At 36.9% G+C, this 17,721-nt stretch overlaps 1 protein-coding gene across 2 annotated transcripts in view; it reads right to left on the bottom strand.

The window, feature by feature from the left end:
* Positions 1 to 17,721, bottom strand: part of LOC124278334 (sodium/potassium/calcium exchanger 1-like) — a 36,093-nt gene extending 18,372 nt beyond the window's left edge. For both annotated transcript variants that reach the window (XM_046714059.1, XM_046714058.1), the window contains exons 1-3: positions 17,604 to 17,721; positions 3,654 to 3,837; positions 3,049 to 3,119 (exon numbers count right to left, since the gene is read on the bottom strand). In XM_046714059.1, coding sequence (XP_046570015.1) covers positions 3,049 to 3,119 — 71 coding nt within the window. In that variant the 5' untranslated portion in view covers positions 3,654 to 3,837; positions 17,604 to 17,721. The remainder of the gene's footprint in view (positions 1 to 3,048; positions 3,120 to 3,653; positions 3,838 to 17,603) is intronic.

Below are 17,721 nucleotides of genomic sequence, written 5' to 3'. Positions count from 1 at the left end.
CACACCATAAGATTTTAACCATGCCATAAGATTTTAACCACACCAGAAAGATTTTAACCAATTTTAACCACACAAAAAGATTTGAACCATGTAAACATTAGATTTTAACCACACAAAAAGATTTAAACCATGCAATAAGATTTTAACCACACAAAAAGATTTGAACCATGCAATAAGCATTATAACCACACCATAAACATTATAACCACACCATAAAGATTTAAACCATGCAATAAGATTTTAACCACACCATAAAGATTTTAACCATGCCATAAAGATTTTAAACCACACCAGAAAGATTTTGAACCACACCACACCATAATATAACAAAAAAGATTTGAACCATGCCATAAAGATTTTAACCATGCAATAAGATTTTAACCACCACCCAGAAAGATTTCAACCATGTTGCCACCACAAAACACACATGGAAGTTCTAACAGTGTCCAGCCCATAGTGTTGTTCCCCAACCACAACACTTCACTACTTGACCATAAACATTATAACCACATAAAGATTTTAACCATGCTATAAGATAATGAAGTATATGACAACACTCCAGTGTTCGGTTCAATCCAGGCGACACGATAACTCAATAGCTGTGATGACCCTTGTATTGAGCCAGGTCTAATGTGGGGGACGCTTACATTAACATGATAAAGAACTGCCATAGAACACACGGTCCCCCAGGATCGACTCTCATCACAATGTATCGATTCTGTCACCCACACAGCAACCCAGTGAATTAACCACCCCGACCTGATCTGCACACATCAACACATATAAACCAATACGACTGTCTAACCTGTCAAGCCTACCAATGTCATATAAGGCTCAGGTTAAAATGTATATCAACTAAATCCAGTATTACAAAGCTGAATCAATGGCCACACATTTCCAGCACCTTTCGAATATACCTCGAAATAGAGAATCTCACTGCGTCTTTTGATATAAAAAATATCAACTTAAGACAATCAAAGTAATCAACTTTTATCAGTGAATATTGACATATTTGATATCAAAAGACGCTTGGTTATATTCTCTTTATCAGCCAAAATCATTCTTATTATGTAAACAGTAACAGTCAGTGAGTACAGCTGACCAGCCTCAGCTGCAGAAAGGTGAGTGATGTCATTTGATTGTGATGTCATGGTAACTAGTGACATCAAAATGGCCTGCAAAGCATTGTGATGCAATTTCACTGTGGAGATATTTGGCTTGATCTTGACCAAGTCATAAATAGAAGCCATAAGATAAATTAGAATTCTGCCAAGTACTGATAAATGTCCCCAGTCAGAATATGCCCGTACAGATAAGCATGACAAATGATAATCCTTACATCTAAATCTGAGCGACCACAGCTGTTTCATAAGACTTATTTCAGTCCCTAATCCCCAAATAGAATTATTTTGGCAAGACTGTTTTTATGAAGTTTACTGATTCTGCCCAAACTGGAACAATGAACAGTCAAAAATCATTCGAAAAGCATCTAAATATTCATTTTGTCCACTGAATACAAACTCACAAAACAATTGTGCATAAAATACGTTCTTCTTTCAACAAGACAAATGGTTCAACCACAAGGCAATAGGTTCAGCTACAAGACAATAGGTTTAGTTTCAAGTCAGAACAAATGTAACTCTTCAGACAAGAACATATTTAGCGTAGAGCAAAAACAATTATATGAAATGTATTTTCTTTTTCTGTTTTTTTTCTCTCTCACCTAACAACTAGATTTTTGCACAATACAATAATTCTTTTTTCAGAAAACAACTTTAATAACTAAAAGACTTCTATGAGTGAGTACTCAACTCTTGTGAAGAGTGCCAGTTTCTAATGGTGCCTGAGATACCATACCGACAAATATTGATTAAATGTTCTATGATTTCAAGATTATATTTGTTCTATTTTCAGTGTCACAGCCTTTATTTTGTATTAAGTATTTTAGGTTGTTTATTTTCCAAGTTTGTTACCATTTCAGAGAAAACAGGTCATTCCTGTGTGAGCCTCAGGCACAGAATTTCTGTATTAAAAAAAAAAAATTGTTATGAATTTAGGGATGAAATATGGTACTGATTTAAACAAACATACAGTCAATCCCGATTTGTCTACCATTATGCATAACTCGAAAACCTGGGTCCCTATCATTCCCTGTTATAGTTGAGAATACCTTACAGATAAATACACAGACTCGAGAAGGAAATTTCCCATGCAAACAACAGCAATCTTGTATACATAAGCTCAGTCAATGAGAAGTTGATTGGTGTAGCAAACTGATGCAATTAACAAACCAGCTGCTCAACCTTTCCTCCATTGACAGGTGAGTTGTTCAGATTAGTGATTTTAAATCACTGTCTGTGCTAATCAGACTGGAACTGATAAGGTGCCCCTATTAGTGATTTTAGATAAACAATGCTTACGGAGGAATTAAGACTGGATCATCTTTTTTTCTACCCTCATAGACATACCTATGTCTCGAATACATCTATAAGTCGAATTTATTACTTGGTCCCCAGCAATTCGACTCATCGGGATTTGACTGTATATTCAAATGAAAGTTCACATTATGCAAGAACAGCACATGATACATGTGCACATTGAAGCCCATGTGTGTGTACCTATTGGTGAATAGACAATCCCTAAAGCAACTTAGCTTAAAAACTGAAACATGCTGGAAAAAGTATCTCAGTGAACATACTAAATGATGAATAGTATGATAAAGAGGGGCATATCAATATTCCTACCCTAATGTTTGGCAAATCAAAAACTATCATTTCTCAACTGTGGAACAAGTCGCACTGCAATGAGACCTTGGCATGGCAGGCCTACGTCACATAGACAACATTGCTTCATTGATACTATTTCCACTACGGAACAATTCTAAAATGTAGTCTAGTTATCACTAGATACCAATGATGCACTAATCAGTTAACTTGTAAATCTGACAGATTTCACCTGGAACAATATTACTAGGTTTACGTAATTGTGTAATTTATGAACCACAGACAGCAGATGTACAAAACTATGTGTGTAGGCATCACAACTCACCTGTACGTGTTGACACCATCATGGGTCCTCTTCAACACTGCTTCATTGGGATCTGCTATATTCAGGTTCATCTGAAAATCAAATGAAATATCAAATAGACAATAACATGGAGGCAAGGAAATAGGAAGCATTAGGTATAATGTTTTTGAACAATTAGGACAATTCGAGTCCCTATGAACATGTAATTCTACTTCTAGCTTATTGGCCAATTTATGTGTTATGCATATAAAATTGTTATGGGGGTGAAAGGGAAATGAATTGGTCAAAGTGGTCATGCAGAAAGGTTCAGGTTTGAATCCCAACATGGGTACAATGTAAGAAGCCCATTGTTCCACCTTAAAATAGTAAAATGGTAAAATAGAATACAATTTCTACAAAAATGAAAATCAACCAAACTTTGTTCATAAAAATAATTGACTAATAAAATACCAAAGACATATATACAGTTGACACTTAAAGTTGACCTGTTTCATCTAATTTCCAAAATGTCAAAAGCATACTAGTCATATTACTTGTTATCTTCTACATCTTATATTATCTTTGTAATATCGGAGATAGATGATTATGTACAAGTAAAAACCGGTATCATCTACCATAATCCCTACCTGCAGCTTGGTGGCACCAGGGGTGGATTTGCCCCTGACCTCCGACTTCCGAGAAGGGGATTGAAACTTGCGATTGGGGCTGCCACGCAAGGGGACAGAACTCCGCCAGCCTTGTCAGAGAAGCGGCCTGTTTCTCTTCCTGTGCTCATGATCTTGTGGAAGATCTTCTCCGTGGCATGCAGATCTGGAAGCAATGTGTACGATGTATAAACATAAATGGGCCTCTCTTGTTCCATCAGCAGGAAAACTCATTTTTGTTTTAAAAACTACATATATGGTTGGTGGTTAAGAGGATATTAATTACAAATTTAAAAACATTTTTTCTTGAAGTGGTCCTGAATTGATTGGTTATTTGGGGTGAATGATATAAAAAAGAATCCACAAGATTCTATAGCTTATACTAATTTTACAAATAATGGCATATACATGTATGTTGAAGTCAAACCTGAGTTCTGTGAGCAGTGTTTTTGTGACAATAGATGGGTTTATTCATACAAATCTTAAAACAGATGAAACACTGGACAACCATGACAGAAGCAACATCATTACATACTTCAGTTTTAACCAGGTAAGCCAAAGGTAAGATAGAAAATCATAATAAAAAGGTTTGGGTTAGAAAGTCCTCTACTTGGAAAAAAATGAACATTGAAATGTGACATTTTGAAACAGACATTTTATGCCTAAGACTTCCAAAACAGATTCCTAAAAGTAATCCTTAACTGTATATTGATAAACATTGTACTATTTGAGCAAGCAGACTAACAAAGTAAAGTTTCAAGAATATAAATAAAACTCTCGCAGAATGTCAGTTGGCCCAATACTACTTCCCTTGTCATATATTGAAAATGTGTAACTTTTCATGTTTAATTACAAATTCCCAACATTAATCATGCTATGGCAATCTCTAGTTCTAAGTGCACATGCACTTAACACATACCTATCACCAGTGTTTGAAATAAGCCAAAAATCCAGCCAGACATCAGGGCTGGTAACTTCAAAATGTTACCAGCCCAAAATGGATTTAACCAGACCAAATATGGTCAATTTACTCAGATGTATGGAACATCTAAAATTTTTACCAGACCATCGGGCTGGCTAGCTGTAAATTTAGACCATCCGTCAGAAATCGAGACCGTCTCGGTCGGGCCTTATTTCATACACTGCTATCACAGACCTATTGCTAAAATCTCCCACGAACAAGTGTGTCCACACATTAACACACCCACTCCACATAACTTATTACATTACTGGTGTAACTAGATGTAATCTGCGTGAAAGAATCCATGACAAGTAATACAGCTTTGTGTGTTCAACAATTACAATTTGTTGTGAACATTGTACCCAAAACATGTGAATGAAAAAGTTGAATTCGACACGCTAATCAGTCACACCTGCAGGGCTGACAGTATCAACCAAACAATCTCTCTTTCCTTATTTGTAGGGCCAAAGTAAAATTTCTTTTGTTCTTTGTGTTGTCATAAAGGTGTTTTTGGACGGCTAACTTAGTTGACTGCATGTCTCTGAACACAAATGACAAATGTAATGGCTACAAATAAGTTTCACAGTATGGCTGTTGATGCGGCCATATTGAAAATCTGATTTGAATATCTTACCTACATTGGGATGCTATCCTTGGTGGGGTGCCTTCATTATTACAGATTATTTTAGGAGATGAGTGAACTTAAGAGCATGGTAAAAATGGATATGTTATATTAAGGTCAAGGTTTAAATATTGCAAAACAAACAAAAGCTGGTAAATATATGCGAACCAAAACATGCTAATATTAATACCAAAACATTTTGAAGTACAGTGGTGGGAGAAGTGGCCGTAAAGAGGCTTTTGTGTGAGCTACTGAACCACTTGTGTGTCTTGCCCAGATTCAATAATGTTTAAGCCTGTCTCCAAATACTAAAGGTAAATGACACAACAAAACTGAAGGGGTGAATAAGTGTCAGTATGGTTTTGTGCCGCTTTTAGCAATAATCCAGCAATATCACAGCGGGAGACACCAGAAATGGGCATCACACATTGTACCCACGTGGGGAATCGAACCCGGGGGCATGACGAACCCACTCAGGTCTTTGGCGACATATGTGGAGTGAGTGAGTGCTTTTAGCAATATTCCAGCAATATCACTAGGCTACCCCAGAAATGGCCCCAAAAGCCCCAAAAGAGTACCAGAATGAGTGAGTGAGTGCTTTTAGCCATATTCCAGCAATATCACAGCAGGGGACACCAGAAATGGGCTTCACACATTGTACCCATGTGGGTCTACCAGAATGAAAGAGCTACACAGAAATCAGTAAGATCAGGATAATGGTGGCAGAGCCTCAGCAACTTGATTGTAAAGATGCTGTATTGGAATAAAAAGTGTTGCATCAGTAAAGTTGATCACAAAATATTGGTAAGCAAGATAACTTGCACAGTAACAAAACTGCATGAAATCAGGAAAAGTCAGGTAGTTTGTGACAAAAAAAAGTTGGATGAAAAGTAACACGTTATATTTGGGTTTACACTTTCTCAGTATAGTACAGATTCTAGTACTGTTTATTTGGGTTGAGACAAGTGGTTGTCTAAACCACAGACTTTGTGAAAAGTACGTGAAACATGTAAGTGAAGTTTGTGTGTGTGTTTGGTGTCAGCTATATTCCAGCAAATATGGGGTAATCGCATCTTGAACAGATAATCCAGTGATCAGTGTCATGAGCAACGATCCAATCTTTCAGTATTTACATCGACATGATCAATCCAAGTCAGTGAGTCTGACCACTAGTGCTGGGAATTGGTTAAAATCTCATAATTGATGATTGCTTCATTACAACTGATCAATCATCGAAAATAACTGGTTAGCGTCATTTATGAATTTTTTCCTGGTTATTTTTGCTAATGCACAAAAACCTACAGAAAAAACATGTAGTTCTTTGGGTTTTGGGGGGGCAATTTTCACATCTTGAAAGGATGACTAGTATGTTAGGAACATAAATTTCCTGATGTCTTTAAGATATATTCAATCATGACTTGGAACAAGCTTGTAGTGGTTATGAAATGTAACTGACAAAAAAAACCTTGTGAAAAATATTGTTAATGCAAAAAGTGTTCCAGAATTGTTTGTGTTCGATTATGAGAAAACATTATCGATTGCTTGGTCGTTTAGTCACTGCGACCAATCTTTGATTATTTCAATTAATCGGACCACCACTACCGACCACTCGATATAAATGGGTCATATGCCCAACACAGGTAGCGGAAAATCACTCTAACTCTTGAATTGTTTGGGGAATAACTTTGCTTTTCAATATCCGCATGAATCTTTTGATACCACTGCAGGGAATGACTATTGTTATTAGTATAACAAGATAATTTATGAGATGCCTGTTAGCCACCTGAATGCCGTGTTGACGGCAGCATGAAACAACAAATAAACAAACAAACAGATCAACCTATGTCTGTTTTAGGACATGTAAACTTTTGGAGCCTCAGCCCATAACAGAAACTAAACCTATTGTAATTTATATCCCTGGCACATTCTGTAGCCTGTAGAAATGTCCATAGCTCCCAGCTTACCTACAGTTTATGCACAACAGATCGAACAGATAGCAATGAGTGCTTACTACTTTATTACCAGTTTCTAGCAATGGTGGACAATGTTATCTCGGCTTCCACGTCCATAAACCTCTCTCATATCAATCATGGATCTCGTAAATATATATACACTCTACCTTGCAACAGTTTGCATATACAGTCAGGTCACATTGACCAACTTTGTTAATAGGTATTGTTCAACAAAGCAAAATAACTAAAACATGATCCATATTTATTATTAACCAGCAAAAAGTTTATCAAAAATTCATACGGACAGGTTTACATGACGATATTCTATCTCAAATCTGCAGCAAATGTCAGCAAATATTCCCATGTAGAAAATAAAATGTCCCAATTCATATTATCACCGATGAAACTAATGTTATGGCGATAAGTAACTCAAAGAGATGAGTTAAGGGGGCCAGGTTTCAATACTTAACTGTGCATTATTGCAACAATTGCTAAAATAACTCTGAAATTAGAAAATATTTATTCAAATACAAGAAAAAATATGTTTATCCTTTTTGCCTGCCAAGGGTGTATAAGTTAGTTCAGAATCCAAGTTAAATCCATGATTGTAGAGTTATGATGTCATGTCATCTGTGAGGGGAAGTAGGTAATGATGATGGAGGAACACTATCTTGTACATGACCTTCTATCTGTAATCAACTACACTAATTAATGGACATGATCGAATCAGCTTGTCGGTTATGAACAATTCATTTAGTTATGTCTTGGGTATAGACTTATTAAGAATGTTTTAGTCTTATATTCCATGTACTTCTAAACTTAGCAGTGACCTTCTCTAGTGGTTATTGCTCTGTCTTGTAATGGGCTGGGCCAGTGTTAGGTTCCTGTCCACCACAATATGGATGGATTATATCCAAAAGCATGATAAAATCAGCCATGTCACTAGAACTTCTTATGTATTAACTGAAAGTATCCTTCCTTAACCCCCTGGCTGCCGAGTTTTTTTTCAGGCGCACATTTCCATACGGTTTGAAAAGTGATCGTTGTGCGAGAATTGCGCTCGCGTGGTCCTGGATCTACGTACGGCTATAAAATTACACAGAAATGTAGAATATTATATTTCCTATCCGTTGGTATAAATATAAGTGCAACTACCTCGGCGGTTTGAGAAATAGACACTGCTAAATGTTGTCCAATTTTTTATGCGTTAAAACAGTAATTTTATCCGCTTTTTATCGCCAAGACCGATAAAAGCACTGTGCTACTTAATTTTTAATGTGGCATCTTTACGGAAAGTGTTAACGAAGAAAATACAGCTTGATATCTGAACGACATAAGTGTATATGAATTGGGTTTATGTGCTTGTGCATAACGTTATACGCCAACATTAAAAATGACTCGCACAATAAATGTCAAAATGGATTTTCTTCTATGACGCCAAACGACGACAGAGAGGTCATACACATATAATGATAAGGGGCATAACTCCGCTATGCGTAACACTAGGTCAATGTAACTCAGATCACTTGGAGAGAATTTGTTGTGGATACGGACGCTATATTTTCGTTATTTTATGTTCATGGTGAACCAAACTATCCCAATTCAAAGTTCCCCAATGTGAGCGGATGCAGTTTGGTAGTTTCACAATTTACAAGAAAAATGACAACGTATTACATGTGAAAGCTCGTAATAGCGATTTGGATGGCCCTATCCGATATATAAGTTAGTTCTTAGATTCCCATATTGTCCTGTTTGTGCAGATGTATTTTGACTAATTTTGCATCGTTATTACCAGAGTACTAGCCATATCTTCAAATGTAATGAAATTACTGAAAATAATACACCATTTTAGTTGACGTCATTGCTTGTTTTATGCATTTTGCTGACGCCGAAATAGACGACACTGGTATGCTGTTTAGTACATATCTCACCTAATTTCCTTTAATTGTGTGAAAGGTCTCGGCTTCTATGTCAGAATTTAAGACTCTTTAGACAAAACATAAAATGACTGATTTTTCCATTTAAATAGTGTCCTGAATATATCAACAGTTAGACAGTTTGACTGTGTATCTTTTTGTGAGAAACACGCCAGCACCTGTTTGGCATCAATTTAACGTGAAATGAAAAATAACATTTCACAACACCAATATTTTGTTTAGGATAAGAATTTTCTTTGTTTATGATTATGTAGCTATTTCTCTCATAAGTATGCAATGGAAGATGCAAAAGATAGCTTTTTATATATGGAACTAGTAATGCATCTATATATTAGAATATGGATGTAAGATTTGTCCAAATTAAGACATGACATGGTTTATATATTTTTTAAACAATTTTCGTATAAATATAGTTAGAGTTTGATATCCTGTCATCACAATATTTTTAAAATCGAATATGAATTGATTATATTATCGAAAAACAATGATAGTGAATCATAAAACGCTCCGACAAACGCACCTGGCCAATCAATTTACATCATTGTTTTCTCCATAAACCGACACACAAATGTGCAAAAAAAACAAGACAATTCCTTTAAATATGTGTGCATATACATTTCATACCATATATAAATCATTTTCATTAATATTATCAGTTTTACTTATAAGGTTGAATTAAATCGCCGTTCATTAACCTGTTCATGTGAAACTGCAATATTAGTCCAAATGCATTGAATATTGTACATCATCGAACTAACGCAATTGCAGTTATGGCTACGTTTGATCTTCTAACACTTGTGTAAAGGTTTAGAATATGGTGTATTGCACTAAATATGTCAATTTCCTATGTAAATATGATTCAAACAATCAAAAACTTTCAAAGAATAAAACACCGTGAAACCCTATAATGCATCGCATGATATGATATTGAACAAGGCTAAATGTGGATACTGAAGTCAGTTTCATGAAAAGTATCTGAACTATAATGCATAAAATATACACCATAATACTGACAGTGTAATCGGAAGGATTAGGCGATTTGTGTTTACTCTTGTTCAACCGACCTTCACCTCAAAGAAATTGCCTAATATGTACAACAATGTTGACGATGACATCACTACCGCTGACCCATTTCTTACAAAATGGCGGCTTTGCTGACAAGGGGTACACAGGATTTTCAGGAGGACCCTTCCATTGATTCAGGGATCGCTTGTCCATAAATATGAGATGTGCAGTAATCAGAATGATTCTGACTATCTGTGTATTGTTATATGTTTTTATCGCTTTCACTAAAAGTAAGAGAAAAAGACAGAAATCCAGATAATTACCGCTTTGTCGTTCTCGGGTTTTCCTCGTCAGTCATGGCGTCATCGCTGCACGGAAACTTTGACAATTTCTTATGAATTATCAAATCATTGCATTGTATCTATTTATAATTTCCTATTTCTTGCTACGATACTCTTTCCATGCATATTCCAAAGGTATTGAGCCATTGCAAGCAATGAATAGACGGATGAATGTTGGAAAATTTCAGAAAATGCTACACAGTGTAAAATAGGTTTTGTCTTTGTTTACATTTCGAACCAGCGCCAGTCTTTTCGAAAGCACAGCGCTCGCTTTTCACACCAAATATGTTTCGCCTCATTTTATCTAGACAGTTGGCATTGGTGACAAAGACCACTTGCAGTTTGAGTCTAAAATGTATGGGGAGTTTATTGATGCATTTTTCGAAGCTGAATATGAAATATACGTGATGTAATATGCATCTCAATACCGCCTTCAAACGCGTGATTTTGTAAACACTATCCAATATGGCGAAAGCCACGGCGCTCGTGTAAGTGCATTTTCGAAAACATCCCAACCGATTCTAGATTCATCGGCAACGCTTTCAGAATTTTACTTTAGCGATTTCATGTAAAACTGATATGAGTGATCATGAATATGTTATTTTTGAAATTCAATACTCCCAGTAATTATCCGATTTCACATTTCAAAACATACAGCAAATAACGCTGTGAATCGCGATTTTGTGTCAAAAATGTACTCCCACATTTTCGATGAAGCCTATTTTGAAAGGTCATTTTCAGCACTTGAACTTTGTCTAAAATAATAGTGGATGGTATCAAGAAACAGGAAATTTCCCGAAGAATTCGAAACTGTGAAGTGTATTTGTGTGCGTGGGATATTTTGATTTTTATTCGACTTCAAATTGAGGGTTGAAGGGGAAGGACATATATGTCCCTGTGGCATCCAGGGGGTTAATATTTAGATTAGTAACATTATCTCACATTTACATATTCTTGTGTTTTTGCAACAACTGGAAACAACACATACATACATATACAACATATAACACACCATTTTTACACTGAGACAATCACAATATATGTTTAGAAATTCTTAAAATTAGCAGTGTATAAGTCACAAAAAATTGACAAAAATCATTGAAACATTTGTAATCTTTGAAAATCCAAAATCTGTAATATCCTTGATGTGAAAATATTAAAGATTCAAATTCTTCAACATAGGAGCCGAATGCCAGGTAAGCCTGTTTTACAAGTCAGGCAAACAGTTCGGACTAATATTCACAAGTAATAACTATATTTTGAACATCTTGTTGCTATGGTTGGGCTGTATGCACCTGAATATCCCAGCTCTAAACACTACCCACTACATAGCACTCTGCCATACAGAACCAAACATCATCTCCTTCAAACTAATCCAACTGAAGTCAATCAAAGTCAATTCTATCCTAATCCACGTATATCCTGATATCCTTCATAGAGATCTGAACATACCTCAGCTGAGATGACAGGGTTTCTCTCCACGTCTATCCCGACACACATATACTGCTGTTTCCCGTCAGAATATCCACTATGCTTCTCCAGAGCATTTAGCCTACTGGTCTCGAGTTATTACCAGCGTTGTCTTTAGACCTGACTGATCCTCTTGTCAATACTGACAAATCCACCAGGAGATTGTATTGTAGATGTGACGGGCCATGTTACCTCCATACAGGACGTCAATGGAGCCACTCATGGTCAATGAACACATATAATCTACAGACGTACTTACTGACATATTAGGACGTGTACGAAGGACTTGTGTCTGTAAATCACTTTTTATAATGGAAACTGATCCGTGCTGTTCTTAAGTGGTTGTAAATATTGACTTTGTGGGGGTGTGGGGGTGCATGCTGTTGTCTTGTAAGTTTGAACTGGGAATTACCCAGAAACCTAGTACATACAAACAAGTTTGTTGTTTTTAAGGTGCAATAATAAAGTTATTCTTACCACCTAATACTAACATACTTCAAAGGGTTCAGATTGTCAAAGATAAACTCTAGTTTGCCTAATTAGGACTGTAAACATAATTATGTTGTTTAGTCTGTTAAACGTCACACTTAGTAAATATGCAAACTAGATTACATCACTTTGTAAACCATTTTATCAGACAGAAAAAAACACTGACTGATAAAATGAGGCACATCCAAAGTCAGGGTACAGTGAGACGATATTAAGTCAGTCACGAAGTCTGACCATCATTTAGTAGCCTAACAAGCATAGGTTATCCAGTACCTATTTCCCCTTGGAAAACCCAAAGGGTTAAGAAGATATAGATTTTACTAAGCTTTGATCTGAAGGGTCTCATGCCTCCATAAGTCACTGAGTACTTGTATATTGCTTGTCCCTTGGTGCTACAATTTTGAAAGATGTGATGTCCACGGATTAATGAGCCGTCCATTCATCTGACAAGTGCAAAATCGGGCAACAGGAAAGAAAAGGCTAAAGAAGGAGAAATATACTCTATAAAACTCTCTACCTGTCAATACCTATCAGGGATCAATATCGCAATATCCATTCTGCACCATTACTAGTGCAGGTAACTGTTATTGTCAGGCTGCACCCAGTGCAGGTAACATTTTTCACTACAAGCAGTTGAATGGTATAAATTTCAGGTATTTAATTAGGAGATAAACATCATGTGTTGCGAATTTCCGGGTGTTATTGAGTATTTGAAGCACAGGAATGTATTTGGAACCGACGGCGTCAGCCGGAGGTTTCAAATGAAATATTCCCGTGCTTCAAATACTCAATAACAACCCGGAAATTCGCCAACACATGATGTTTATCGACACTGTAAACACAAAAGTAAACCAAAAGGTCCACACACGTTTTTTGTGTCTGCACTCATTGACATTGAGTACAGGTGGAGCAGTGAAATGTCATCAGTCGGCCATTTTGGCTGTCTCCCATGGTAGCATCTGGAACTGCTGATTTGTGACGTCATTCGGACTTTACGTCACAATATGATTTTAATGACGTCATCACAGCTGACAAAGTAACAATACAATTGTGTGAGCGATGTTTGTATGTATTAATACGCAGAGAATTTCCGGGAATCAAATACCATTTGATCACGTTTTTCAACCAATCAGATTAAAGAACACAGTGACTTTTGGTTTACAATAAGTCTTCTATCCTGTGTAACAGGTGAATCAATTAGCAGAAGCAAAAAATGTACAAAAGTCTGTTTTCATGCTCATTAATCAGGTACATAGACCACACACTGTGTATATAATCTTGTGACATTTCATGGAAGGCCAGGGGTCACCCTGCAATATATCACTGGAAATGGTAGACAAGTTGTTTTGTCGAGCAGATTGTTGATAACATGGTGTGGCCAGATTTTGATGGTGCGAATGTTCAACTTACTTGGTTGCAGGTAGTGAAAAAACACACGACATCATACCCTGCTGTTAAATCATCATTCAATGAGAGAGAATATAAAGAGAAACCAGAAATGCCCCCAGTTAGTCTAATGACCCATACAACTGAAATGTCTTATCCTGACTATTTACTGGGGCAATGGGGTAGCCTAGTGGTTAAAGCGTTCGCTCATCATGCCTAAAATCCAGGTTCGATTCCCCAAATGGGTACAATATGTGAATCCTATTTCTGGTGTCCTTGCTGTAATATTGCTGGAATATTGCTAATATTGCAAAATGTAAACTTACTCACTTGCTATTGTTTACATTCAGCTGTGATAAAGCTGAAAACTGCAGCATCAAACTTGGATTCCAGGGTAGAACCCCTGCTTCCATGACAGCTGACTTGTGAAAATCTGGGTTAGAATTGATCTTCAGCAACCTATACTTGTCATAAAAGGCAACTAGCAGTATCGGGTGGTCAGGCTCACTGACTTGGTTGGCACGTCATCGTATCCCAGTTGTGTAGATAGATGCTCATGCTGTTGATCACTGGATTGTCAGGTCCAGATTCAATTATTTACAAACCACTGCCATATAGTTAAATATTGCTGAGTACTGTGTTAAACAACAAACAAATGTCTGTCCATCAACCACTGGTTTGAATAGAAATATTGCAGACTCTAGTGTAAAAGAAATCACTGAAAAATAATATTGTATATCGCTGAGTGCGGCGTTAAACAACAAACAAACAATCCATGATAGCTGCTAAGAGGAGTGAGTGAGTTTAGTTTTAAGGCACTTTTAGCAATATTCCAGCAATTTTCACGGCAGGGGACACCAGAAATGGGCATCACACATTGTAGCCATGTGGGGAATCAAACCCGGATCTTTGATGTGATGAGCTACCTCACCACCCCTCCGAGCAAAATAAGGATCATGTGGTATAAAGTGTTATTTTGTGTAATTGCCCCCAAAATGGTGTGGATTGTAACTTTACACTACTGGGCCCCGTTTCACAAAGCTACGACTATTGTAGTCAATGTCACAGTATAGGAAGTATGAATGCTACGAGAAAAGTTACGAGATCTTAGGCTTATGAGAGCTTTGTGAAACGGGGCCCTGGTCAGTATGGCCTGCACTTGTATATTTTCAGCCCGTGATGATATAGCTGCAGCTTTAAACATCAATGAAAACAGACTTGTTTACATTTTTTGGTTCTGGTAATTGATTCACCTGTTACACACGATGGAAGACTTATCAAATACCTGAAATACCTGAAATGTATACCAACTTGCTCTTCACGCTGAACCCAGTTTGCCATAAGATAAGTAGAACTAGCAGCTATACCCATATTCATATGTACTCTGAACACTCAAAAACCAAGGTCCTCTTGAGCTGACAACTATATCACCAGCTCACCAACTGAATATTAAACATACACTCTACTCCATGGGTTTATCAAGGTCTATATATATTTGAGAGTCTAGGAGACTCTTGATAATTAACTTTGGCGGTTTCAGGCATTGAAGTTCAGGTCCCAGCATGACAGCAAATAAAATACTGTGCATTATGATACTATTATCTGATATTATCATACTGGCTTATGATTATCATAGAAGGTGATTTTCTTGTTTGAACGGAAACTTTGTGATTTAGTGAAGAAAGTTTAACATGCACTGGTCAAACATTGATTGTATTTCACATCACAACAGAATTATTGACAAATGTGAAATACATGCTTCAACTTATGTGGACAGCTACCCAGAAAGTGAGTAAGAAGGGTGCAATGTGCATGTCCAGAGTCAACGTACTTAGTATGGGTCTATCAAAACATTGGTAAAAGTGAATTAAGAAGAGACTAAACTAAACCCAAAATGTCTAATTTGGATACAAAACAAAACAGTTTTTTTAAATGTCAAATGGACCAGAGTGGGATATAACAGTTAGTGAATGAGTATAGTTTTACGCTGCCTTAAGCAAAATTCCAGCAATATCATGGCAGGGGACACCAGAAATGGGCTTCACACATTTTATTTATCTGGGCAGGGGTGAAAAAAACTTTAAAATTGCTAGTGTACTCCAGTACAGTGGCACATGTAAAATCACTTGCCCTGATAATTTTTCCACTATACCGTCCGTTTTCTTGTTGAATTTTAAATAAACAACATAATTAATATTGGAAAGTCAACTGGACTCCGGTACAGTGTGATATATAAATTTGCTTGCCCAACAGAAAAAAACACTGGACTCGGGCGTTGGGCAATGGGTTATTTCCACACCTGCTGGGGAATCAAACCCGGGTCTTTGGCATGATGAGCAAACGCTTTAACCACTAGGCTACCCCACCACCCTCTGGGGAATAAGAGAGATATATCCACCCTTTCCTCGGTGCATCAGTCGATATCCGTACAGTTGTGGTCGTAAGGGCCTATGTCAACAACTGAATGGATATCAACCAATTATCCTTGTGGATATATCTCTTACATCTCACGGCACGGTACAACAGAAATAGGCTCATGGTTTGTACCAAAGTAGGGAATCAAACCTAGCCTTCAGCATGTTCAGTGTGATAAGTGAACCCTTCAACCACTAAGCTACCCAACCAACCTGAAAGTAGAAGGAAATGTTGAGTGGTTAGTCCTGAAACTTGTTTGTCTTCCATCTCAGCTGAAGCCAAAACCTGAAAGGCTTCCAGTGGCCTATCAAGTGAGCTCCAAACAAATCAATTATCAGCTGAGATCCGAAGACATTCTACACGTGCCAAACCCTGATAAGTACACACACTGTCAACGACAGTGTTTACCCGGTGCATTAAGCTAAGACTGGGACAAACAATACTGAGCCTCTCACATGACTGGCTGTGGGCTGATACTGACCTCCACGACCACCAGAATATGTCCGCCACTGTAAGTCACACATACAGTCCTACCTACATCTACCTGACAAGGGAACTGGATTAAATGCACTCTCATGTGAACCAAAATAAGCTTGTTCTGTTATTGTTGCCTGTTATACAAAAGCAATTGTAATGTACTGTATTTATCCTAGTTTGACATTTATTCATATAATGAGACCAAGGATCAGTATTTCATCTTCAGTATAACATTTAACAATACATAATATGGAAATTTGTATAGGCCTATAAAGTGTGACAATGCCAAATTACAGCTTATAAACTCTTGGGGTCCTTATTGTTTCTGAATTGGCTCTTTGAATTTTTTATAATAAACTTAAAATTCTCAATTTATGAAATCTCTTATTTCATTGTAATTATTACTAAAATCTGTAATTAATTTTTGGCATTGTTTAGCAAAATTTCCACCAGGTTTGTTCACAGATATATATTAAACTAACTATTCACTTTCTTAGATTTCTTAATTACACATTTCATATTTTCTTTCATAACCATTCACAATTAATATTCCATGTTTGGATCTTTAGACAGACAGGTTATCCTACCTTTTGATCATTTGTAATTCCTGGCATTTCTTCAGAAACGGTACCTTGTAAAAATGAATAGCACCCTCCACTATCGTCAAGGTTCTACAAACTCATTACCTGCATCAGCAGTCAACATACATGCATTTGGTATATGGTTCATATTTTACATTCAAAAAACGCAAAATTAATATTTGGCCAACCAATAGTGGCAATACTACGTCTAGCATTAATGACATACCCGATACTAATCTACAAAATTCTGCGTTTAGGAAAATTGACAACCAAACAGAACTAGTGCACCGTCTTACCTGTGTCTTTAAGCGCGTAATACGCCATTCTTGGCTTCTCTCCTTTCACGCTAAAGGCGCTGTCATCGCAGTGTGATCGTTACATCCACGTGTGCGGCCGACCACTACCGCCATAGAG

This window comes from Haliotis rubra, unplaced genomic scaffold, assembly GCF_003918875.1.
Source record: "Haliotis rubra isolate DU_JTF1 unplaced genomic scaffold, ASM391887v1 Scf235, whole genome shotgun sequence".
Lineage (NCBI taxonomy): Eukaryota > Metazoa > Mollusca > Gastropoda > Lepetellida > Haliotidae > Haliotis > Haliotis rubra.
This window is presented reverse-complemented; position numbering and strand designations above follow the sequence as displayed.